General features: G+C 37.8%; 1 protein-coding gene across 1 annotated transcript in view; it reads left to right on the forward strand.

The window, feature by feature from the left end:
- atp1b3b (ATPase Na+/K+ transporting subunit beta 3b) overlaps positions 1–24,627 on the forward strand; it is a 51,234-nt gene extending 26,607 nt beyond the window's left edge. The window contains exons 3-7 of the mRNA XM_067450146.1: positions 5,740–5,838; positions 11,738–11,925; positions 12,197–12,247; positions 18,834–18,920; positions 23,623–24,627. Coding sequence (XP_067306247.1) covers positions 5,740–5,838; positions 11,738–11,925; positions 12,197–12,247; positions 18,834–18,920; positions 23,623–23,790 — 593 coding nt within the window. The 3' untranslated portion in view covers positions 23,791–24,627. The remainder of the gene's footprint in view (positions 1–5,739; positions 5,839–11,737; positions 11,926–12,196; positions 12,248–18,833; positions 18,921–23,622) is intronic.
- The last annotated feature ends 438 nt before the right edge of the window (positions 24,628–25,065 follow it).

Genomic DNA, 25,065 nt, shown 5'->3' on the forward strand with positions numbered 1-25,065 from the left:
ACACGACACAGAATTTCATTACAAATATGTACAATTCCGGGAAAATCTGCGTTAACACTAGATTCCGCGTTTATATGCAGATTCCGCGTTAATATGCCAATTCCGCGATTCCGTCCGCGATTCCGTGATCGTGGAAATTATAGGGCCCTATATTTGTTTCTTAAACCCAAGAATTGATCTTTTAGTCCAGTGTTACTCATTGCGCGGCTCGCGAGCCTCATGCGGCTCGCCAAGCTTTAATTTGCGGCTCGCATTATATCACATGTGAATGCGTATCAATAGTACGAGTGTGCAATCTCGTGGAATGTATATGAGTTTTGGCGTGCATATGCTACGCAGTTTTTCGCGTGCATATTATACGCACTTTATGCCGTGTATGACACGCTCTTGGATGGGGGTGGGGGGTTGCGTATAATACGCGTATCATATGCACGCGAAAAATCACTCCTTTATCATGTGGATAAATATCGTTAGTCAATTCTGTTGTTTTTTTCGAGAAAATGATGGATTGTCTTAACAGTAACTTCCAAAAGCCCAGGACAAACCGAGGCAGAACACCGTAACAGCAGTTACCGCTCTTTGCCTTTGTTTTGGAACGCTCAAACGGAGTTACGGTACTCTGCCTTTGTTTTGGAACGCTCAAACAGAGTTACGGTACTCTGCCTTTGTTTTGGAACGCTCAAACGGAGTTACGGTACTCTGCCTTTGTTTTGGAACGCTCAAACAGAGTTACGGTACTCTGCCTTTGTTTTGGAACGCTCAAACGGAGTTACGGTACTCTGCCTTTGTTTTGGAACGCTCAAACAGAGTTACGGTACTCTGCCTTTGTTTTGGAAAGCTCAAACGGAGTTACGGTACTCTGCCTTTGTTTTGGAACGCTCAAACGGAGTTACGGTACTCTGCCTTTGTTTTGGAACGCTCAAACGGAGTTACGGTACTCTGCCTTTGTTTTGGAAAGCTCAAACGGAGTTACGGTACTCTGCCTTTGTTTTGGAACGCTCAAACGGAGTTACGGTACTCTGCCTTTGTTTTGGAACGCTCAAACGGAGTTACGGTACTCTGCCTTTGTTTTGGAACGCTCAAACGGAGTTACGGTACTCTGCCTTTGTTTTGGAACGCTCAAACGGAGTTACGGTACTCTGCCTTTGTTTTGGAACGCTCAAACAGAGTTACGGTACTCTGCCTTTGTTTAGTCATGCGTCAAAATTAAGTTACGGTACCGACATGCAGTTATGGTGTCCCGCTTTTATTTTACTGTCTATTAAAGTCTGCCGCGTTTAAGTTACGGTGTAGCCTGTGTACTGTCATACATGTTTTCATAATGCAGAATATTCACTCGGCGCGCTGTCAGGCAGTTTGGGGCTGTATAGACTACTCGAATGCCATGACCGTGCGATCACGCATTCAATCAGTAACAGTTCGCAATTATATCCATATATCCTACCTTTTCTTGTAAACCCGATACAATCCATGGCAATGAACGTCATCGGAGATGTTTAATCCACAAGCATTCTGAGAATTATTCCTACTTGTCGTTCACATCAATCTAAAAGTTGTCCTTTTAGGCTAGGCGATTTTCATTCAAAGATGTAAAAGTAATTAAGCTATGTATCCTATTGTATCATTTTAAAAAAAAAACATTAAAAACATATTGCAATAAATAATTACTCTGTTTAGCGTATGAATGGGCAATCCGATCCAGTCAGCGCTGTCATTAGAGCGTGATAACCAAACTTAACCCTTGATTGACCAGCGGCACTATTGCTATTTATCTTATTCCAATCCCATGCATTTTTACATGATTTGTTATTTGTTCTATTTTTTATATCTTTGCATCATATATGCAAATGTTTACTCACTAGAAATAATCTTATCTTGTTCATATAAGTCAGTGTTACCTATCAACCTGTAAGTTTTGCTGCACACCAATGAAGATACTCTTTACTAGACGTATTGTGTCCTTAATAATGGCATCAGAATGCAACCAAAGCACATTATGGTAATAATAAGATGGCTATAATTAATTGTAAATCATCCAAAATAAATGCCATGATCATTAGATTTTATACAGGTGTTACTATAATGATTTTGTAAATGGTGATCAGCAACCAAATATTGATAATATGGAAGTTACTGCCTTTTGCCTTGGCATGACTCCTCATTTTTTGCAAACAATACAAAGGCAGAGTGCAGTAACTTCAAAGTAGGGGTCAAAAGTCAAGTTTGAGTAAAAAAAAAGTGTATGTAGATCATTTTCATTACTAAAACATCTAAATGCCAGATTTCCAGTGTCCTACCTATAACTAATTTGGCTGGACAACAAAAAATCTTTAAAGTAATTTTTCTCAGTTCCACACTCCAGTGAGTTAAGGTCTTTTGCCTTTGTAGGGCAGAATTGTTATCTAATTTTTTGGCCTTCAAAACATCTTAAAATGCACATATGTAGATCATAGAAATCAAAATTTTCTCGGGTGAAAATGCCCCCCGAACCCCCCTAACATTTTGGATCTCTGTAATTATAAACATTATAATTATTACATGTAAAGTATGAACATGCAGTAAGGGGGTATTATTTGCTTTATAAGTAATAAACAGCCAATATCGTATGGGTATGTTTGTAAGGTACTAGTTAATGGCGCAATTTGGACACTACACTGTTACCATTTTTTCCAAAGGCTACCCTCACTGGGGGCTAAGCTCCCCTAAAACGAAAATCCTAGAAACGCCCCTGCTTTGCAATAAAAGTGGCTCTCCTATTGATTTTGTGCTATCAGTGCGGCTCTCATGAAAAAAATAGTGAAGACCACTGTTTTAGTCTATGCTATTTTCCGTTGATGAATGAACAGAACTTTGTATCATGCCTCCCATCCAATAAAAACAACAACTAATTGTAGTAGAAACATAAGAATGTAATTATAAAGTTATTATTATAATAAAATTCCTTATTTACATGTTTGTATATAAATCAGTTAATTTTAGCCTCCAAAATGACAGTAATGTTATACCAACGGACTCTCTGTTTACAGCTTTAGCTGCGATTTTATAGCCTTGAAACTTTGCCATATACTGTACCTGATATATCCAAAATAATAAAAATGTAATCAAATTTAATGTAATCTCAAGCATGAATTGAAATTGAATTGTGAAATTTGTGTCAATATCAGCCCTAATCTATATATTGCAGATATATAAGCAGTACTGTAGTATGCTGTTCTGAACCTTGCAATACACAAAAAATGACCTGGTTCATCTTTGTTAGTTTTTTTAAACAATACATTGCTGTTTAATTATAAGTATAAATTAGTATAACTGTAAATTTCATAACAGGTTAGTTGTACATGAGGAGGTGTTTTTTTTTTTTTTTTTTGGGGGGGGGGGGGGGGTGTAGAGGGCTTCTAAATCCGTTCTAGATAGCGTTAAACCATAAATGACAAAGAAACAAGTTGTATCTACATACCCATAAACCTGCATTTTAATCTCTTAAAGCAAAGCTGTCTGTTATCACACTACGGTCAATCAGACTATATTTGATCATTTTGCAATGCACATCTCTGTGAAACAGCTTTGTTTGTTAAAAAAAATCCTCAAATTCTTTTTCCAACACTCCTTTTGTTTTCTGTCTTTATGGTGACTTTATATGTGTGTGTATATGCACACTGTATGCTCTATATGTTCATATGGTCACACTTTAGATTAGGGTGCAATTCTCAACATTACTATAGCTTTTGCCTCAAACTCCGAATTACTGCGTATTAATAGTTACTAAGGTAGTTAAGTTTAGGTATTGGGTAGGGTTAATAGGGTCATGCAGAAAGACATTTAAAGGGATAGTTCATCCAAAAATGAAAATCGTCATCATTTACTCACCCTCAAGTTGTTCCAAAACTGTATGAATTTGTATCTGAATTGTCATTTTTGGGTTAACTAACCCTTTAATATGTTCTTTATTACTAGTACTAATAAACAACCAATATCCTGGAAATATGCATACTAATAAGCAACTAGTTAAAGGACAACTCCGGTGAGAAATGACCCTAGGGGTAATTAACAGATGGTTAGCGAGTAGATCGTTCTCTGGGATGCGTTTTCATGAAAATCGAATGTAAAGAGTTTTATCTCTAAAAACTGTTTGTACTCTTACAAAGTTCTCAATGCTGCGGTTTGCATGTAGGGACTCTCATTATGCTACTGTGTTAGTGTGAGGCTATTTTGAGCCTTGTTAGTGGTATTAACTAGCGATTTAATTTTACCACCCTGTGTCTACCCTGTGCCCCATAGACTAGTGTTATAAGCTAATCTGTTTTTAGAGATAAAACTCTTTACATTCGATTTTCATTAAAACGCATCCCAGAGAACGATCTACTCGCTAACCATCTGTTAATTACCCCTAGGTTCATTTCTCACCGGAGTTGTCCTTTAATAGTGTATATGTGGTAACACTTTAGTTTAAGGTCCAATACTCACTTTGTATGAAAACATGGCCAAAAAATGCATGCTTCATTGCTTTATCACAAATAAAACGATTGACTCCAAGCAAATCTCCCCCCAAAAATGTAATAGATTGATGACATATTCTAAAACTTTAAAGACATTGATCTGCTCTCATAGATACACGTTCCAAAAAGAGTTTTTTAAATAAATTTTTTAACCCTCATACACATTTTTTGACGTTGAGAGTAACTGGGCAGAATTTGCGCTAGAGGTGCCGTTTAGATGGTGTGATTTTATTCAGTGCTATTTTTACCATTACCTCCATTGCAATCAGAACACCAGTCTCAGCAGTGTTACACATCATCCATTAGACTCCCACTCACTCACACATTCAGTCACACACACACGCACACACACACACAGTCGTACACTGTGCAGCCCCCACACACTTGTGTTTGCGATGAGAGTGCTCCGATTCCATCTTCTTGCTCGATTATGAGCGCTGTTAAACCCGGCAGGCGATACACATCGCTCTCTCTCTCTCGCTCTCTCTCTCGCTCTCTCACTCTCTCTCTCTCTCTCTCTCTCTCTCTCGCTCTCTCTCGCTCTCTCTCGCTCTCGCGTTCGCTCGCTATCATTCATCCTTCCCCAAGTGTCAATTTATTCCTCCCACTGATCTTTTTTTTTCTTCCCTCAGCTCTCCCCACCTTTCTCGAGATCTTTTAGTAACAGAATGTTCTCAGTACAGACACAGTTGGATATCATTTCAGACAAGTTGCAGTTTAGTGTCTCCAATTATCAGTTCTTTGTATGTTCCAAGCTAGATTTTGAGGCAAGTGTTAATGAGCGCCAACCCAGAGGTGATATCATCTGATTCTGATATCATCATGATATATGTTCCCAAAGAGCACACATACAGTCAGATGTCTTTTGAAGGAGTGCATCATTTTAAAAGAGTGTTATTCTGGATCTTATTTTTATACAGACATATTTTAAGACATCTGTCTTGAGTTCCCACGTAGTGAAAATTAATAAAACTAAAGGCCTTAAATTCCCTTCTAAAATGCCTTTGTGAATATCGTTATTTGTAATTGTTGGCTAGAAATTGGCATTAACTGGGAAATGCATTTGAAAGGTCATTGAGGTAAAACGGGGAGGGATTCCAACAAGAATGGTTGTCAACAAGATGTGTCAATAGTCTAAAAATGTCATAAAATGCACACTGAATCGATGTATCTGCCACACATATGTGTGTAATCTGCATTCAATTTGTATCATGTATATATGAATGGCATATTTTTTCCTCAGGGCTGATGATCAGGCCGAAGTCATTGGAAATTGGATTTAACCGATCTATTCCCCAGCAGTACGGCATGTATGTTCAGCACCTGGAGTCGTTCCTGCAGCGTAAGTACCTTACCTCTCTGCATTTGGTTCTACATAAAGGGTTAGGGTTACGAGCAGTGTTGGGGGTAACGCATTTCAAGTAACTTGAGTTATGTAATCAGATTACTCTTCCAAGTAACTAGTAAAGTAACGCAGTACTTTTAAAATTTACAAAAAAATATCTGTTACTTTTTTTTTTAAAAGTAACGCAAGTTACTTTTTCATATTTCATTGACAGCTCTTCTCCCCATGTTGAAAAAAAATTGAGTGTAAGCCGTTGTGTGTGAACAGGTTATTGTAGTTCTTGACCAAATGTGAGCATTTATTTATCTCACTTGCACAATAAAGATAAAGTACTCTTCAAAATGAATAAAATCAGTCAAATGCAAAATCAGAAAACTGCAAAAGTTTCAAATTATTAAACTCTGCAAAAACTCAAATAATTCAATATTTAATAAAACAACTATTTTTATGCATTTATGTAGCGACCCCTGAAGAGAACAGCCGAAAGAAGAAGAAGAAGAAGATTGACCAATGTTTTGCTGCTAACTTTCGATGAATCAGTTAAACCAAAAGCAAAAATGACTTTAGATTTTAGTTTTTCATTGGTGAAGTACGAGTGTTAAACTTTTTTGTCCTGCGTCCTATTCTTTCGTTATCCAGAACGGCAGCGCAGCTGAAAGGTTTGTTTGAGCGGCGCCCTCTACTGTACATGCGTGAATTAGCATTTTTACCTCGGCCTGAGGCTTATTATTTAAATTTTGGTGTGAAGAGGCCTTTACATTTGCACAAAAATATATATTTTTTTTTGTTATAAAAAACAAAGGTGAGAAAAAGTAACGCAAAAGTAACGTAACGCATTCAGTCACTCAATTAGTTACTTTTTAAGGGAGTAACGCGATATTGTAATGCATTACTTTTCAAAGAAACTTTCCCCAACACTGTTAACAAGACAGAGTTGGAGCCAAGACCAGATCCTCCCCTGAACCGGGTGCTAGTTCAGAGTTTTCAGAGTTAGTTCAACTGACAAGCCTTCTAAAAACCGTTTGCTGGCACCAATCCATCTCGAACAAGTCTTCCATCAACGACGAACTTTGTGATTTTACTATTGATGGAAGCTTTGCTAACCTTCGTCGGCATCAAAACACAGCGAATCCAATGCATCCGTGCAGCTCGCTGTAATTTGTATAGACTGAGATTACAATCGAGCAGCTATTAGCTGGATTAGCTGCTATTTAAAAAATGGCGGTCACAAGTTTTTTTTTTTCAGGGTAACCCCGCCCCCAGCCCCTGACGCAAGTGGTTCTTACTTCTAGACCAGCACTGTTTTGGTGCTACTTAAGAACCCCTTTTCCTGGTTCAGGGCTGGTGCTTTGGGTGTCAAAAAACAAAGAACCGATTTAAAACTAGGCTCTGGCTCCGAACCAGCACTCACTGCCTTGGTGGAAAAGGTGTATAAGAAGCAGGCCAGTACCAGACCTGCTGTGACCAATATCAGGCCTTACCAATACCTAGACCATCTAAGAGCAAAACCAGTCTAGTTTCCCTAACAACTAGACTCTAGACTAGGCCCAGATCCAGGCCATGAGCTGTTGTTCCAAGGAGAAACCTTCAAATAGTTTGACATAGAGAAGACTAAACTGTTTAGCCAGAAGCCTTGTGAAGTTGAGGAGGCCTTGAGACTCCAACTCTGTTCAGAACCAGCAAACAGCATCCATGCATGGCAGACAATGGGTGGATCAAATGTTTGAAACGAAGCATTCCCCCAGCAATACGGCATTATGCTTAGCACCTGGAGTCGCAACGCTCTTTTAAGTACGTACTTGCAGTACAAGCCAGTACATACAGCCATATTTGAGATAAAATAATGACACATCTTTACTAACACGGGTGTTTTTGTAACACTGTTGCTCATCAAGGTCATATTTGGGACAAGCAACCACTACACAGGAGCCAGGAGGAAGTAATGTGGTCAGATATTTTGCAAGACAATAAGAGGACTTAAAATCCACCATATTATAAACCTTATGTATTAGATAGTGGCTTAAAAGGTGAAAATGTTTATTATTTGATTTGCCTCTCTCAATACACAGACTCAAATAATGCTTTAGTGATGGAGAATCATTTTAATGATCTTAATGAATGCTTTGAATTTGACCTTCGTAATACAGCTGGTGGTTAAAAGTACTTAAATTTGCCTGTTTGTCAGCTGCACAAATTGTTCTCAGCTGTATGCTATCACCACACCACCAGAGCACGTAGACCTTAGTCTTTCTTGAATCACTAATGAGCCGATACAGCAGTCATGAGTGACTAATTTAAGGACCCCATGCAATTTAAAATTGGAGTCTTGTGGCTTTCAGTCCATTCGTTTTAAGGTCATCTATATGTTAGTTTTAGCAGATGCACACATCTAAAGTGTTTCTTCTCTGGGAAGTCAGGCTGTATAAAACACTTGTCCATCCCTAATTACACCTACAACTGATTAGCAAATAGCAAATCATAGTTCCGCAGGGGTGTAACGATATATTGTTAAATGATATACAGTGCCTTGTGAAAGTATTTGGCCCCCTTGAACTTTGCAAACTTTTGCCACATTTCAGGCTTCAAACATAATGATATGAAACTGTATTTTTTTGTGAAGAATCAACAGCAATTGGGACTCAATCATGAAGTGGAACTAAATGTTTTGGATATTTCAAACTTTTTTAACAAATCAAAAACTGAAAAATTGGGCACGCAAAATTATTCGGCCCCCTTAAGTTAATACTTTGTAGCGCCACCTTTTGCTGCGATTACAGCTGTAAGACGCTTGGGGTATGTCTCTATCAGTTTTGCACATCGAGAGACTGAAATTTTTGCCCATTCCTCCTTGCAGAACAGCTCGAGCTCAGTGAGGTTGGATGGAGAGCGTTTGTGAACAGCAGTTTTCAGTTCTTTCCACAGATTATCGATTGGATTCAGGTCTGGACTTGTCTTGGCCATTCTAACACCTGGATATGTTTATTTTTTAACCATTCCATTGTAGATTTTGCTTTATGTTTTGGATCATTGTCTTGTTGGAAGACAAATCTCCGTCCCAGTCTCAGGTCTTTTGCAGACTCCATCTGGTTTTCTTCCAGAATGGTCCTGTATTTGGCTCCATCCATAATCCCATCAATTTGAACCATCTTCCCTGTCCCTGCTGAAGAAAAGCAGGCCCAAACCATGATGCTGCCACCACCATGTTTGACAGTGGGGATGGTGTGTTCAGCGTGATGAGCTGTGTTGCATTGTTGCCAAAAAGTTCAATTTTGGTTTCATCTGACCAGAGCACCTTCTTCCACATGTTTGGTGTGTCTCCCAGGTGGCTTGTGGCAAACTTTAAACAACACTTTTTATGGATATCTTTAAGAAATGGTTTTCTTCTTGCCACTCTTCCAGAAAGGCCAGATTTGTGCAGTATATGACTGATTGTTGTCCTTTGGTCAGTCTCTCCCACCTCAGCTGTAGATCTCTGCAGTTCATCCAGAGTGATCATGGGCCTCTTGGCTGCATCTCTGATCAGTCTTCTCCTTGTTTGAGCTTAAAGTTTAGAGGGATGGCCAGGTCTTGGTAGATTTGCAATGGTCTGATACTCCTTCCATTTCAATATTATCGCTTGCACGGTGCTCCTTAGGATGTTTAAAGCTTGGGGAATCCTTTGTATCCAAATCCGTCTTTAAACTTCTCCACAACAGTATCTCTGACCCCCCACTCTGCACGCCCAATTTTTCAGTTTTTGATTTGTTAAAAAAGTTTGAAATATCCAATAAATTTCATTCCACTTCATGATTGAGTCCAATTTGTTGTTGATTCTTCACAAAAAATTACAGTTTTATATCATTATGTTTGAAGCCTGAAATGTGGCAAAAGGTCGCAAAGTTCAAGGGGGCCGAATACTTTCGCAAGGCACTGTATCTCAGTATAAAAATAAAATGTATCGAGGTTCGTATCGTGAGTTCAGCATCGTGATATATATCGAATCGTGGCACGATATCATTACACCTCTATAGTTCAGTGGTTTGTCTGATACTGCATTCCATTCGCTTGCTTGCTTCTTGGAGAAGTGTGGAGATCACCTCTTGAGGTCCCAATTCTGACTAGTATATATTTTTGGAAATCCACAACGCCAAGTACATGGTTAACGATAAACATGACCTTGATTTTATTTACTAAATAATAAGTTCATCCATTACATGATGTTTAAACAAATATGCCTACTTCCCTACTATATAATAGGTAAAGTACAGTATGTTAAATGTTGGTAACAGTAGTATGTTTGAGTATTGATTAGGGCTGGGACGTCGACGCAAAAAATACGCAGACGCAAAATATGCGCGTCGATTCGTCAGACCCAAAACGAAGATGGCGGCGCCGGAGAGTAGTAGCAACCATAGCAGCAACTAGCGCTCTTAACACAGGCACGCATGCACGCGTTTCTGCGTTTCTGCACACAGGAAGACAGATGTTTTGGTAATATTTAATGTATTTTAATCACAAAAACAAACGTTTGCATCAAGTGAAAGCATCAGGCACATTGGCTACCTACATAATAAGCTGTTTTAAATTTAAAATGTTCAGAAACAAACACGGACACGCCACGCAGCCGAGACGCTCACGGCACGCTTCAGTGTGTCCCCGGATATGATTGGCCAACTTGTTGATATTTAATCGATGGGCATTTAATCGATGGGAAAAATCGTATATTGTGTTTCTTTGTTGTTGGTTTATACTTATTTGTTTGTGTTTGTGTGTGTGTCTGTGTGTGTGTGTGTGTGTGTGTGTGTGTGTGTGTGTGTGTGTGTGTGTGTGTGTGTACTTTGTTTTCAAGGTTTTATTGAATGCATTGCTCTTGTATAGTCTTTTACTTTGGAATTTTAAGAGCAATAAACATATTGCAATGTTAAGGAATTTGTTTTTTTCATTCGATAATTAAATCAACATGTATAAATTGCGGAGATAATGGGGAGATAATCGAAACGAAAGCAAATCGGACAGGAAAAATGAATCGTTAGATTAATCGATGCATCGAAAAAATAATCGCTAGATTAATCGTTTTAAAAAATATTCGTTTATCCCAGCCCTAGTATTCATAAAACAGTAGGCAAAATTTCCGTGGTGACCACCTACTTCAGGAGAGTTTGTGAACTGTGCATCTGATGGACACTTAAAGGGTTAGTTCACCCAAAAATGAAATTGATGTCATTAATGACTCGCCCTAATGTCGTTCCACACCCGTAAGACCTCCGTTCATCTTCAGAACACAGTTTAAGATATTTTATATTTAGTCTGAGAGCGTATCTAAGTGTATGCACACTATACTGTCCATGTCCAGAAAGGGAATAAAAACATCATCAGAGTAGTCCTTACGGGTGTGGAACGACATTAGGGGGAGTCATTAATGACATCAATTTCATTTTTGGGTGAACTAACTCTTTAACCTATCCCGTAAGGCCATGGGAGAGGAGTTGTGAAATGCAGAGAAACGGACGCTGTAGGTTATTTGACAAAGTCAACATGGCGGATGTAGATTTCATTAACATATAGAATGTAAAGTTTTTTTTCCTCATAGGATGTAGTACCTACTGGGTGCTAGCAGACAACTGTGATTTTTTTTCCCCGCCTATTGGTGTCGATCTCGAGTAGAAATGTCCCAGTTCTGACCTTGATTTGAAACTTAAACTAGTATCAATTTAAAGAGCAGTAACTTCACATTCTCAAAGCATTTTTGGGGTCTTTTTAAGCTTTCTTATTTGTAGAATTTAACGACTTCCAAAATGGCCACACTTGTAGACAAGTACAACATTTCCCAACCACTCAGTTGTCACAAACTACTGGTGATGATTTTCAGCTCAGCACCTTTATCTCACTATCTGTTCTCTCTCTTTTGTTACTTCAGAATACAATGACTCCCTGCAGGATGCGAACGAGCTCTGTCCCGAGGGGGAGTACTATGAGCAAGATGATGTTGAGGAAAAGAAGGCCTGCCAGTTCAAGAGAAGTTTGCTACGACAGTGTTCTGGATTGGCTGATAGCACTTTTGGTTATTCGGAGGGCCAGCCATGCATCCTAGTCAAGATGAATCGAGTGAGTCAGATGTTTTTACGCTCTCCCCAGTGAAAGGCACCTACTCTTGAAACCGCAAGCTAGCTGTTAGCATACTTTCTCCAGACAAATTGAGCCATGGTGCTCATGCAAGGATAAAAACTTCCAAATAGGCCTTCATTGTGTTTTCAGAAATTCAACACTTCATCTTTTGAAGGATTGTTCATCAACTGAAACGTTATGCTGTTGTGGAATTTGTCGGATCATTATCTAAGGATGTTTGTTCAGTGTATATATTCCTTATCCTTTGCAGGTTATTGGGCTTAGGCCACGAGGAGACCCACATATCAACTGCGTGGCCAAGGTAAATCCCACATCTCACACTGTATAGCTTAAGTGTGTACAATGTTGATTTCACCAAGTCCAACATGTTCCTGCATCCACATCTTTGTAAATCCTGGAACAACATTCCAATCAACCAATCCATTTTGAGGGACGAGTTTATAGTGTATGTCAAGTTTAAGCTTTCACCCATGGTCCGGTGCTTCTACATCAGTGTTATTCACTGATCATTACGCTATGATTTTTGGGATAACTTATGGGTAGGGATATAGATAAGGCTTTCGGACGGGAATGTTGTTCCATGATCAACAAAACAAGCTGACACAGGAGCATGTTTTACTTGGCAGTATCAAAGTGACCATGGTGGTGCAAGTCTGAATTAATGTGCTTGTTTCCATCTTGCGTTTTCACACATCTGTTTGTATCTGGTCTTTCTCCACGCTGCCTATAGGGCCAGCAGTATTAATGGTGGGTAAGATGTCCCCCATTGTTTCCCCAGGGTCCTCGCCCCGGGCCTTTTCCATCTCTTTGCTGCCTCTCTCCTGTACTGCTTTGTCTATGGTGCTTTTAACTGCCCTCATTCTAGAAAGTATGTATACCTTCAGATCCCCAGCCATTGAGAGTGCAACGCATAGTGCCTTGGTAAAACAACAATAGCGGTGGGTCCTCTCACACCATAGGCAATACTAAGGCCTGTTTACTCCTGATATTAACATCTAATTCAAATCATTTAAGACTTCCGTATACATCTTGCATTAACATTGCAGAATGCTTTAAAGGGGTGGTAAAACACGATTTCACTTTTCTAACTTTAGCTAGTGTGTAATGTTGCCGTTTGAGCATAAACAACATCTGCAAAGTTACAATGTTCAAAGTTTAAAGTAAAGGGAGATATTTGCTTTTGGACTAAGGACTACAGCAAACGGCCGGTTGTGAACTACAGCCTTTTCCTCCAGACTCGCTGAAATCAGCAGCTACAATAGAGATTGCTCACAGACATGTGCCCCGCCCACAGCCCGTGATAATTTGCCGATCATCAAACACGTAAACTAGGCGGTTAGCGAATCAGAACAACAGCTGGGCCAGCTAACCAATCAGAGTCCATTGCGTATTTTTGAGGGACTGGCTTTATAGAACCAGGAAACCGAGGAGGGACAGAGCGGTGTAGAATAAAGGTAAATTATGCAATAATGCCCAAATAATGCAATTTCTGCAGGACATTACATGTGTTTTTGCAGGACAAAACGGGACACTAGTGTGTGAGAGAAATTTGCTACTGTTATGCTATGTATATAACGCGATGATAACGCTTTAAAGCTACACTGTGTGATATTTCCCCCCATCTAGCGGTGTAAAGGTATATGACCATCCAGTGAACATTAGTTTCTGTTCCTCTCAATTCTGATTTCGTTTTAACTCCTACGGTGGCCGATTTAGTCCAAGATTAACATGGTTTCCAGTTCGACCTCCTCCATGAGTGCCATCGAGTGTTAAAACGCAAAAGGCGAAGCTTGAATTTACGGGTATGTCCCTCTTTGGCTAATGTACTTTCAAGATGGAGGAGCAACATGGCGACCGCCATCCGAACCCTCACCCGTATGTATTTTCAATGGCATATTATAAACGTACGAGAATACTTTATTACTTGAAAGAAGTAAATATACATTAATGAGCACATCTATTTTTGATAGAACTAAGTGTTTTTAGCTAAGAATAAGCTAAAAAAGTTACACATTATAGCTTTAAATTGTCAATACGCTTTGGTAATTGTGTCTGGCTCTAGTGACTGCCACTCAATTTGCCAAGATTCGAGTAATGCAGTGAATAGGTCCAGTAGAGTAAATTACAGTCTACTAAATGTAATGACCCGAATAACAGGCTAGTATAGGTAAAAATTCTATTTTATACTAAAATAAATTTTCTTAAAGGCACAGGATGTACTTTTTGCCTCTAGAGGGCGCCCATTCAAAACAGGCGTAGCTTGATGACACCGTGAATGAGCGTGGAGTCATGGGAATTGTAGTCTTGGCTCTTCACCTCCACAGCCGATGGAAATAAATCCGAGGGACTCAGGCAGAAATCATGTCCATGAATGAGCGAATGTATTAACATTTTATTAACGTTACGGTGGTATGAAGCAGGACGCGCCTACGAGAGCTAACGAGAGAGACCTGCGCGAAACACCATCTCTGAGCTTTTATTATTCTGCCTCTGTTTTACGGATTCGGTGCATCTTAAACTTGTATGTTTTTGTTGTCCTGGCTGGTGTAGCTATATTTAATGACTTGATGAGGTCGACATGGTTCCTTCGCTTCATCCACGCAGTCGTCATCAGCGGGGAGATCCCTCTCTACAGATGCTTTGGTTGGTTATTTTCCCGCTCTAATTACATGACAGCTGTGCAAATGGACTTGTAAATGGCAATCACATTTTTGTTAATTATATTTCTTATTGTGGTGTTGTAATTTCAGGGAAGAAAAAAATAATACAGACATAATGAAATGCACAACACTGATTACATCTTGTGGGATAAAGCTCCCAGTTTCGGGACAGGTGGTCACCCTAGTTAGGTCTTGTGTAGCCACACCAATCATGCTCCTGGAGGGCCGCTTTCCTGCAGAGTTCAGCTCCAGCACACCTTGCCGGATGGTTGATACCACAACAAATTCTGGCATCGGTATGGGCGAGTACTTCAGAAATAATCGATCCGATACCATAATACCAGAAAAGACCTATTATGACCGCTAGCTTTGCCTAACCGCTGCCCGTTTTTACTTCGCTGTTTAGAATGCATTGCAAACACAAAGCGAAGAAGAGATGAAAACGCGTTAGCAGTATGTCTGCTGTTTAGCAGTATTTCGTATTGGAAATTCGGTACAAAAACTGCATTTCTGTAGTACCAACTCCAGAGTATATTTGGTGCCCGCAGCTGCGTTCAGTCGCTTCCGTGTTTATCTAAGCCCAGGGCTACAGACTGTAGCTAAATATATTAGTGTCTGTCAGAGGTGGACAGTAACTAAGTACATTACTCTGTACTTAGTACTTATAATACTGTACTTTTTGTACAGTACTAAGTACTAAGTACACTTTTTGAGCATCTGTACTTTACGTCAGTATAATTTTTTCTGGAAACATATTACTTTAACTTCACTACATTTGAAAGACAATTATTGTACTTTTTACTCCACTACATTTCTTTCAAAGTCGAAAGTCGTTTCTGTGACTTCTTTGGAAGTCAGAGGATGATTTTTCTTCTTTAAAAGGTGTTTGGGTTTTTGCAGAAAGCCTTTTAGAAATCACTCTTGTAGGGTCTCGTGAAATTAAAAATCCTAAGAAATCATTTTGAACAACGATTTATAGTTTATAGCAAAATGGAAGACGACGGATGTCAAAATGTTCAGTTTGTTGAGTATTCACATAAATAAAGTTGATTAGGTCTTAAGCGAAGGTAAACAGTTGGGAGAATATCAGGTGTGTATCAGTGTATTGGATCCGTGCATTCGGCCTTAAAGTGACAGCAGCTTTGTAAAGGGCTTTGTAACTTATATACATGTATTTAAATGAGTTTTAGTCGTATGGAGCATCACTGACTGGCTGAAACCATGATGGCATTATGTGCATTTGTACAACAATAATAAAATAATGCGTTGACATAAAGTAAATTTACTTTTGATACTTAAGTACTTTTGAAATCAATTACTTCTGTAATTTTACTCAAGTAAAAATCAGTAATTTACAACTTTCACTTGTAACGGAGTAATATTTCATCAGTAGTACTGTTACATTTACTCAAGTAATGAAGTTGTGTAGTTTGTCCACCTCTGGTATCTGTGAATATTAAACTGCAAAATACTATTTAAATATTACTCCTGCATGTTCTGCGTGGATGCGCTGGCACGTGCGTGACGCTCGCTGTCTTTGTAGTCTCCGTCATGTCACTATATGAGGACACGGACGCATAAACCTCCACTGCATGCGAACTTACCGTTTCATTTCAGAAAACTGTCATATCATGAACACAGACACTCAAAGGTCTTCACGGCACCCCTTCAAAATAAAAGTTTGGTTTAACGTGAAGAAATTGACCGAATATATTAGGTTACTGTTGTAGCCTACAGTAGATTTAGCTACGTTTCTATGTAGTAATAATACTTCTCAACTAATAAAAATGATTATGCCTAGATGGTTGCTTATTTTCCACTTGTTTTGTTTAGAGATTTTCTGATTAATATATTATGTTTTATATTCCTAGATTTATTTGTTGCACTGGTTTTTATACAGTTATATTGTAAAACAAAATACCTTTTTTCCGTTTGCGGTGTTAGATTTGTGGCTGCATTTAAAGTTATTTTTCTCTTAAGGAAAATAAATAATATTACTGTCAAATGCATGTCAGATAATAAAAATACTGTAATAAATACAGTAGTTCACTTTATGTATTTGTTCATGTTTTAAGTCTAAAGCACACCATAAATAAATAAAAATTCTAGCAATTTATACAGGACTAGTAGTGTATACAGCTGTATATTCAGATGCACACCCAGGTATCGCAATCGGTGTCGGGAAGGGAAAAATGGTGTCAGAACATCTTTAATCCTGAAGCCCTTGATTAGATGGTTCAGGGATGTTTATTGGAGCTTGAGATCAACTCTACAGAAAGGTGATCCTTCAGGAGTTCAAGGTATGGCTATGCAATGAGCATACGGTCTGCTTTACTTTACATCGTACCCTGGTCAAAAAGAGCCCACTTAAATTAGAAAAGAGATCAACAGACAACATGTAAATGAACAAACAGTTTTACACTGACTAGATCCTGTTTACTTGATACTAAGTGCTCACAAACTCAAAATATCTAAAGATTTGATGTCATGAACCAGGCAAAATCATGTTCAAAAAAAAAAAAAAAATGTCTGTTCATCAATACTCATTGTAAAAACCTTGTACCTTGTAAACATGATGGCTCTTTAGGGCTGTTCAGGCCACATTCATGTTTAGTGCTTACTTGGCACTTATTTTAGGATCCACATATCAGGTGTAAACATGGCCCATTGATATTGGGAATCTGACACGCATACGTGAAATGTGTATGGGTCAAATTCATGGTCTTTTAAGGTATTCCAATTGATTTTATTGACATAGTAATATATTTTTTTTCTTGCAAAACATTGCCTTTTGACCTCAGAAACCTCTTACGAATTCTTACGAACACGTCCACAAACATCTAACCGATATCAGGCACCAGTTATGCAACGTTGGACCCCTTTCAGACACTTGTTTGCTTCCTTCAAGTAGTTCCATGCTGCAGATGTGAGACGTCCCTATCAGACCTGCACTGCTTTTCGCTTGTCCCATGAGAACTTCTTTACTGCCCTTATCATGTAGCCATTCCTGCACCTCGTGACTTCTCTGAGAGCGCTCGCCCGTGTGACCCTTGAAGGTATACAGCGGACACGAGGAAGCGCTTTCTGCTCCGTAGGAACGCTGTGTCCTTTGCAAATTATGCTGATGGATCCTGCTGTTTTAATCTTGCCATTTCTTACTAAACAAACTTCCTCTAATAGAGTCATTGCAATGTTTCAGTGGGACTTTCACACAACCGATTGCGTTTTTCGTATTCAATTTTCCAGTGATGATACCACATCTGATAAGCGACAGTGTTTGGTTTTTTTACACTTTTTTTAAACCAACCTTAGCATCAAAATGACATTTAAAACAGATTTTGTTTTGGCTATCGTGAAAAACATAGTGAATGCATAATAGTAGTCATTCATAAATTGTAAACCGATTATTCTTACATAAATTGTTGTATTGAACAAGGGCAAAGTGGGGTTTTTTTGTGTGTAAATCACTCATAAAACCGTTCTCGGGCTGAATTGAACCCGAGCGTATTGCTAGTTTGATTTTGATTACTAAGTTGGCGAAACTGCTGAATGGATGGCGTATGTTTAGCGCAAAAGCTGTTTGTGTGAAAGCGCCGAATGAAACGCTGCACTTCTTGAGCTTTTCTACGCTGATTCTTAATAATTACATTCTTTATTTGAATTTGATTATTAACTCATGAATCATGGTCTGTAGTCTATTGATGCTTTTATGACTGACTTCTTTTGGTATTTTTAGTATGTTTTTGTTTTGGACCACGCTGTCTGCAAGCATGCATCACTTTGACCTTTCTCTAGATACACAGCCATTTCAAAAGCTTCCGGCTTCCAGCAAACCATCTCATTCGGTTCACTTAATGAAAGATGAACCGGTTCCTGAAGGAACCTTGTAGGCGTTCCTGAAAAGTGTGTGTTGCTTCCTGCTGCTGCTGGATATAGACTGTGATGGACTGCGAGCAGAGAGTCATGGGTTCATGCGTTCATATACAGTACATGATGCAAAATCCTGTCTGTATTGGATGACGATCAGAAATGTCCCCCCTTTTTGTGTTTTATTGAAATATTGGATGTCTTTGTGCATCTAAAGAGGGTGTTATTTTTCTTTGTGTCATTCGTTTGAATGATGTGAGGGCAGTCTGTTGCTACTGGCAACGGCACATGAGTCACATGACACATATTGTCCATGAAGTGTGATGGTCTCACCCTTTGTTGTGCTCTGTCCTGATCCAGAGAGAGACTCCTCTGCAGATGCAGTATTTCCCCACCGAGGGCAAGCTCGACAAGAGTTACTACCCCTATTATGGCAAGAAATTGCATGTGAGTACAGTGCAGCAAGATCACAATGTTTTATTGTTGAGATGCACAATATATTGGTGACCATTGTGAGAATAAATATGTATAATTTATCTATATTTATGATTATGAAAATATAACACTTTACAATATGGTTCATTTATTAAACAATGTATTAAATAACAATGAGCAATACATTTGTTACTGTATTTAGGAATCTTTCTTAATGTTAGATAATAAAAATCCAGCTGTTCATCGTTTTTTCATGTTAGTTCACAGTGTATTAACTAATGTTACAGTATTAGGAAATGCTGACATTAACATTTAACAAAGATTAATAAACACTGTAGAAGTGCTGTTTCATGTTAACTAATGAACCTTAATGTAAACTGTTACTGAAAAAATATGTATATGTGTATATATATATGCCGTCATGGTCAAAATTGTTGGTACCCCAGGTAAATATGATCAAATATGGCTGTAAAAAATAAAACTGCACTGTTTATCCTTTTGATTTTTTTATTAAAATATTCACAAAAATCTAACCTTTCATTAAAGTAAAAGAACTGAAAATGGGGGGTTAATCACATTATGAAATAAATGTTTTTCTCCAAAACACGTTGGCCACAATTGTTGGTACCCTTTTATTAAATACTGAAACCTCCTTTTCCCAAGATAACAGCTCTGAGTCTTCTTCTATAATACCTGATGAGTTTGGAGAACACCTGACCAGAGATCAGAAACCATTCCTCCATAGTGAATCTCTCCAGATCCTTCAGATTCCCAGATATATGCTGGTGCTTCTTCTCTTCAGTTCATCACTCATCTTCTACAGGGTTCAGGTCAGGAAACTGGGACGGTCATGGCAGAAGCTTCATTCTGTGCTCAGTGACACATTTGTGTGTTGATTTTGATGTTTGTTTTGGATCGTTGTCCTGATGGGAGATCCAATCACGGCCCATTATAAGATTTCTAGCAGAATCCATCAGGTTTTGATTTTGTATCTTTTGGTATTTGCTAGAATCCATGATACCATGTTTCTGATCAGGATGTCCAGGACCTCCAGCAAAAAAATAGGCCCACAACATTAAAGATCCAGTGGTATTTTTAGCCGTGGGCATGGGGTACTTTTTATCCCTGTTTGCATTAAACCCATCTGGTAGACTTGCTGCCAGAAAGCTTTGAAAGGGAACCAGGTCCCTTTTGACTTTCCAGTCGTGTCCGACAACTGAATCTGCTGGAGTTTGTTTCTGGATGAGCGAGGAGGATTTTTCTTGAAACCCTCCCAAACATCATGTGGTGATGTAGGAGTTGTTTGAGTTGTTTTTTTAGGCTTTCTGACCCCAAGACTCAACTAACCTTTGTGATTCTCCATCTGTGATCCTTGGAGAGTCTTTGTACACTCAAATGTTCCTCCTCACCGTGCATTAGGACAATATACACACACGTCCTCTTTCAGGCAGATTTGTAACATTTTTAGTTAAAGGGATAGTTCACTTTAATATTAAATTCTGATATGTTTTAGCTTACCTCATGGGCATCTGAGATGCAGGAGTATTTTTCCCCAGTAGTTTCAATTTTGATCATTTTAGGTCAAACCGTTCTTATCTGTGCCTCACATAATGCAGGTCTATGGTCACCACCTCAAAGAGCATACACAGAGAAATCCAAATTAAACATTCCCCCATCGGAAGTACACACTGATGGCCTAAGACACGACACGAGCGGTTTGTGTGAGAAAACAAACAGTATTTATATCGTTTTTACCTCTTGTACACCACAGGAAACGCACGCGCGCCCTCGGATCAGTCGGACGTAGTGGTGTACAAGAGGTAAAAACGATATAAATACTGTTCATTTTCTCACACAAACCGCTCGTTTCGTGTCTTAGGCCATCAGTGTGTACTTACGATGGGGGAATGTTTAATTTGGATTTCTCTGTGTATGCTCTTTGAGGTGGTGACCATAGACCTACATTATGTGAGGCACAGACAAGAACGGTTTGACCTAAAATGATAAAAATTGAAACTACTGGGGAAACAAATACTCCTACATCTCGGATGCCCATGAGGTAAAGCTAAAACATATCAGAATTTAATTTCAAAGTGCTTCTTAATTATTGCCCTGATGGTGGAAATGGGGATTTTCAGTGCTTTAGCTATTTTCCCACAGCCTCTTTCTATTTTGTGAAGCTCAACAATCTTTTGCTGCACATCAGAACAATATTCTTTGGTTTCACTCATTGTGATAAATGATAAAGGGAATTTGGCTTTTATGCCTCCTTATATTTATACTCCTGTGAAACAAGACATCATAGCTGGACAATCTCATGTTCCTTGTCACTCTGGTGTGCTAAAAAAATTAAATATTAATGTAAATTTACTTCAGAGATATTTTACCCATTTAAAATTCTAGGGGTACCAACAGTTGTGGCCAATGTGTTTTAAAGAAAATAATTTATTTCATAATGTGATTTACCCCCCATTTTCAATTCTTTTACTTATATGAAAGGTTGGATTTTTGTGTGTTTTTTTGTGTTTTTTTTTAAAGATCTAAAGGATAAACAATGCAGATTATTTTTTACCGCCATATTTGATCACATTTACCAGGGGTACCAACAATTTATAAATGTATGTCATATTTATATTAGAATATAATTTACGTAAAAAAAATATATAATGAATTGTTCATAAAATATATATTTTAAAGTGTAATATATATGAAAATATAGACTTAGCAAATATTTAATATAATTTATTTTTCATGTTTTTCTTTAATTGTATTGGTCTGATTGCACCATTAATGGAAGATGTAAAAAAATAAAAAATAAGGGCTTATTTTTATGTATTAAACACAAGAATATTTTAAAATAAATGTGTCTACTATATCTATAGAAATGTGTGTATATTTATTTAAATATAAGTGTATTTCATATATGCAAATATGTATGTATATATATTTCTTCTAATTTTATATATATATATATATATATATATATATATATTCTAATTTTTCTTCTTAATTTTTATTATTCTAATTTTTAGTTACTTTAGATACTATTTAAAAATGTATTCTTTGAATATTTGATATATAGAAAATATATAATCTATAATATAAAATTAATATTTTAAAAGTGTTTATATTTTAAAGTGTAATATCATTTATTTTCTATGTCTATGACAATTATATAAAATAAATAATTAAAATAAAAAATTAATGTTATTGGTTGGTATTATCTGATTGTGCCGTTAATGAGAGAGGATAAAGTCAGGGCTAATTTAAATAAACCCAAATAAACCAGTTTTACACATGTATCAGACAACATTTTTGTATTTGTTTATTTATTAGGATTAACCCCTTGAGATGTACCATCTTGTTTTGGAGGGGGTCCTAACATACAACGTATTAACAGAAACAAAACAAAAATACAATTATCAGTACATCAGCAAACACTACTGAAAATATTACACCACCAAATTACCAGAAGAGTCAATAAGAAATACTCTAGGTGCAAAAAGGTTCAACGTTTTGTTTTAGATAACAGACGAATAAATTAATTAGGACCGTAAAAAGATGAATCCAATGAAGCGCATCCAAAATAAATGATAAATTATTACGTATATTTGAATACACACACATGCGTGTATATAAATGTAAAAAGTATTTGTGTGTGTGTGTGTGTATAGTCATTTGTTCTTAAATGTATACGTTCATGCGTCTGTATTAAATTATACACAGTGAACACATATATTATACAAACTTGTATTTCGGATGCGATTAATAGTTTGACAGCACTAAAATAAATACATTTAAATATAAATTGAAGCCAATGTCGTCGTACATGCAGAGATGACCATTAGAGTGCATCATACATCCCAAAACAAAGCTGCAAAGTCTATTATAAATATCAGTTCAGAAGCAAGTTTCTAACGAACACTGTATGAAAAACTAATTTCAAAGAGATTGATGTAAAATACTAATTCCAAAGTTGACTGCTTAAAAAAATTATTTATTTTGTAATTTAAAAGGAAGTTCACAATCAAGCCATACACCAAGATATGCAATAGTATCAACTTTAAAGGGTTAGTTCACCCAAAAATGAAATTGATGTCATCAATGACTCACCCTAATGTCGGTCCACACCCTTAAGACCTCCGTTCATCTTCAGAACACAGTTTAAGATATTTTATATTTAGTCCGAGAGCGTATCTAAGTGTATGCACACTATACTGTCCATGTCCAGAAAGGGAATAAAAACATCCTCAAAGTAGTTCATATGAGACATCAGTCGGTTATTTAGAATCTCTTGAAGCATCAAAATACATTTTGGTCAAAAATAACAAAAACTATGACTTTATTCAGCATTGTCTTCTCCTCTGTGTTTGTTTTCAAACCTCAAATAAAGATTTGAACAGTTATGAATCGGTCTATTGATTCATGATTCGGATCGCCAATGTCACGTGATTTCAGCAGTTCGACACGCGATCCGAATCATGAATCAATACGCTGATTCATAACCGTTTGAATATTTATTTGAGGATTGAAAACAAATGCGGAAAAGAAGACAATGACATCAATTTAATTTTTGGGTGAACTAACCCTTTAATGCAAAGGAGTATTGTCTTTACATGATGCTATACAGGTTATGTCTAGAACCAAAAGTCATAATATAGGACCTGTTCATATTTAATTCTAATTTCTCTTGCGTTTTCTCTTCTCTCCCCAGGCAAACTACGTCCAGCCCGTTGTAGCCGTGAAGCTCCTGCTAGCTGAGGACGATTACAACTCCGAGCTCGCCATCGAGTGCAAGGTGGAGGGATCGGACCTCATCAACAGCGACGAGCGCGACAAGTTCATGGGCCGCGTCACCTTCCGGGTCAAAGTGTCCAAGTAGCCCGGACCATTCACTGGAGACGCACGATGTCAGTTCCTCTCACTCAAACCCCGTCCCTTCTCACGTTTATCACGTCCATATCACGTACACCTCGTCCCCTGTGTGGCGTCCTGTGAGCTTAATCAGGGCCTTTACGTATCGAGCGCACCTAGGGTCGAGTTCAAAACTCGTCCTGGGTTAGTGTAGTTTGACGCATGCAGACCTTCGCCGGCCCTGCGTAATGGATGGGTCAGGGTTGGATAAGTGTGTGAAGGTTTTAGGGCTTATTTCTCATGATTCATTGATAGCACCCTTTTATCCATAACGCCCCACTGGAAATGAAATTCAAAGGTTAAATAAAACAAGACCCCCTGATTCTCCTCCTCCGACGCCTCCCCGTAAGAGAGAACCTAGTGTCATCGTGTAGTAAGTTTAGGGACCTGTAAATAGATGCATCAACACATGACGTGGATGTGCTCTGCTCCCCCCATAGTACTGTTTAGCCTGCCATGTGTGTGTGTGTGTGATGTGAAGCCTCTATGTACATATTTAATGGATTTTAAACACTTTTTTCCTCTGTCATCGCTCTCACTTTGTCTGACTGCTGTAAGAAATCAAGAGTATGAAATTATATAATAGCTGTAATTTAAGATTATTGAGAAATGAACAAATAAGAAAGGGGGGGAGGGAAAATACCAAAAAAAAAAAAAAAACGTCTATATCAAACCTTGTTTGAAACCCGTCCACCATCCGAGGGAAGTGATTTTTTTAAACCTCTGCAGAAACTGTTCTTTGTGCAGATGCCTTACGATCTGTATGAGTTTAAAAATCTTGAAATAAAAGTGATTTTAAACAAAGGTTTGGTTTGGCTGTGTACAGTGTGTTTTCTTCAGAGCTGCTAAATACATGTGGAGGTTATTGAAATTCATAACTGCAAGTAATTACCCTGAAATGTATTTTTACCTTGACATTCATTTGGAATGTGAAAATGTCAGTCAAGATGGTAAAAGATGTAAAATAATCCTGCCATCATTGAATGAACAAAAGCAATTTATGAAATATATATATATTTTTTGGATTCTTTGATAGACATTTTAGAAAGATATTTAGTCTTTACTGTCACTTTGATATTGTTCTTTTAAAAAAATATATTCTACTGACCCTTAATTTTTGATTAGTAGTATTCATAACAGCTCATAATTCATAAATGTGATGTTAAAATGCAACATCAGATGACACATTTGAAAATAATCCTTCTACCAATGAGATTATGGATTATCAACATGTAGCCTTAAA

The sequence above is a fragment of the Pseudorasbora parva genome, chromosome 8 (genome assembly GCF_024679245.1).
Source record: "Pseudorasbora parva isolate DD20220531a chromosome 8, ASM2467924v1, whole genome shotgun sequence".
Classification (NCBI taxonomy): Eukaryota; Metazoa; Chordata; class Actinopteri; order Cypriniformes; family Gobionidae; genus Pseudorasbora; species Pseudorasbora parva.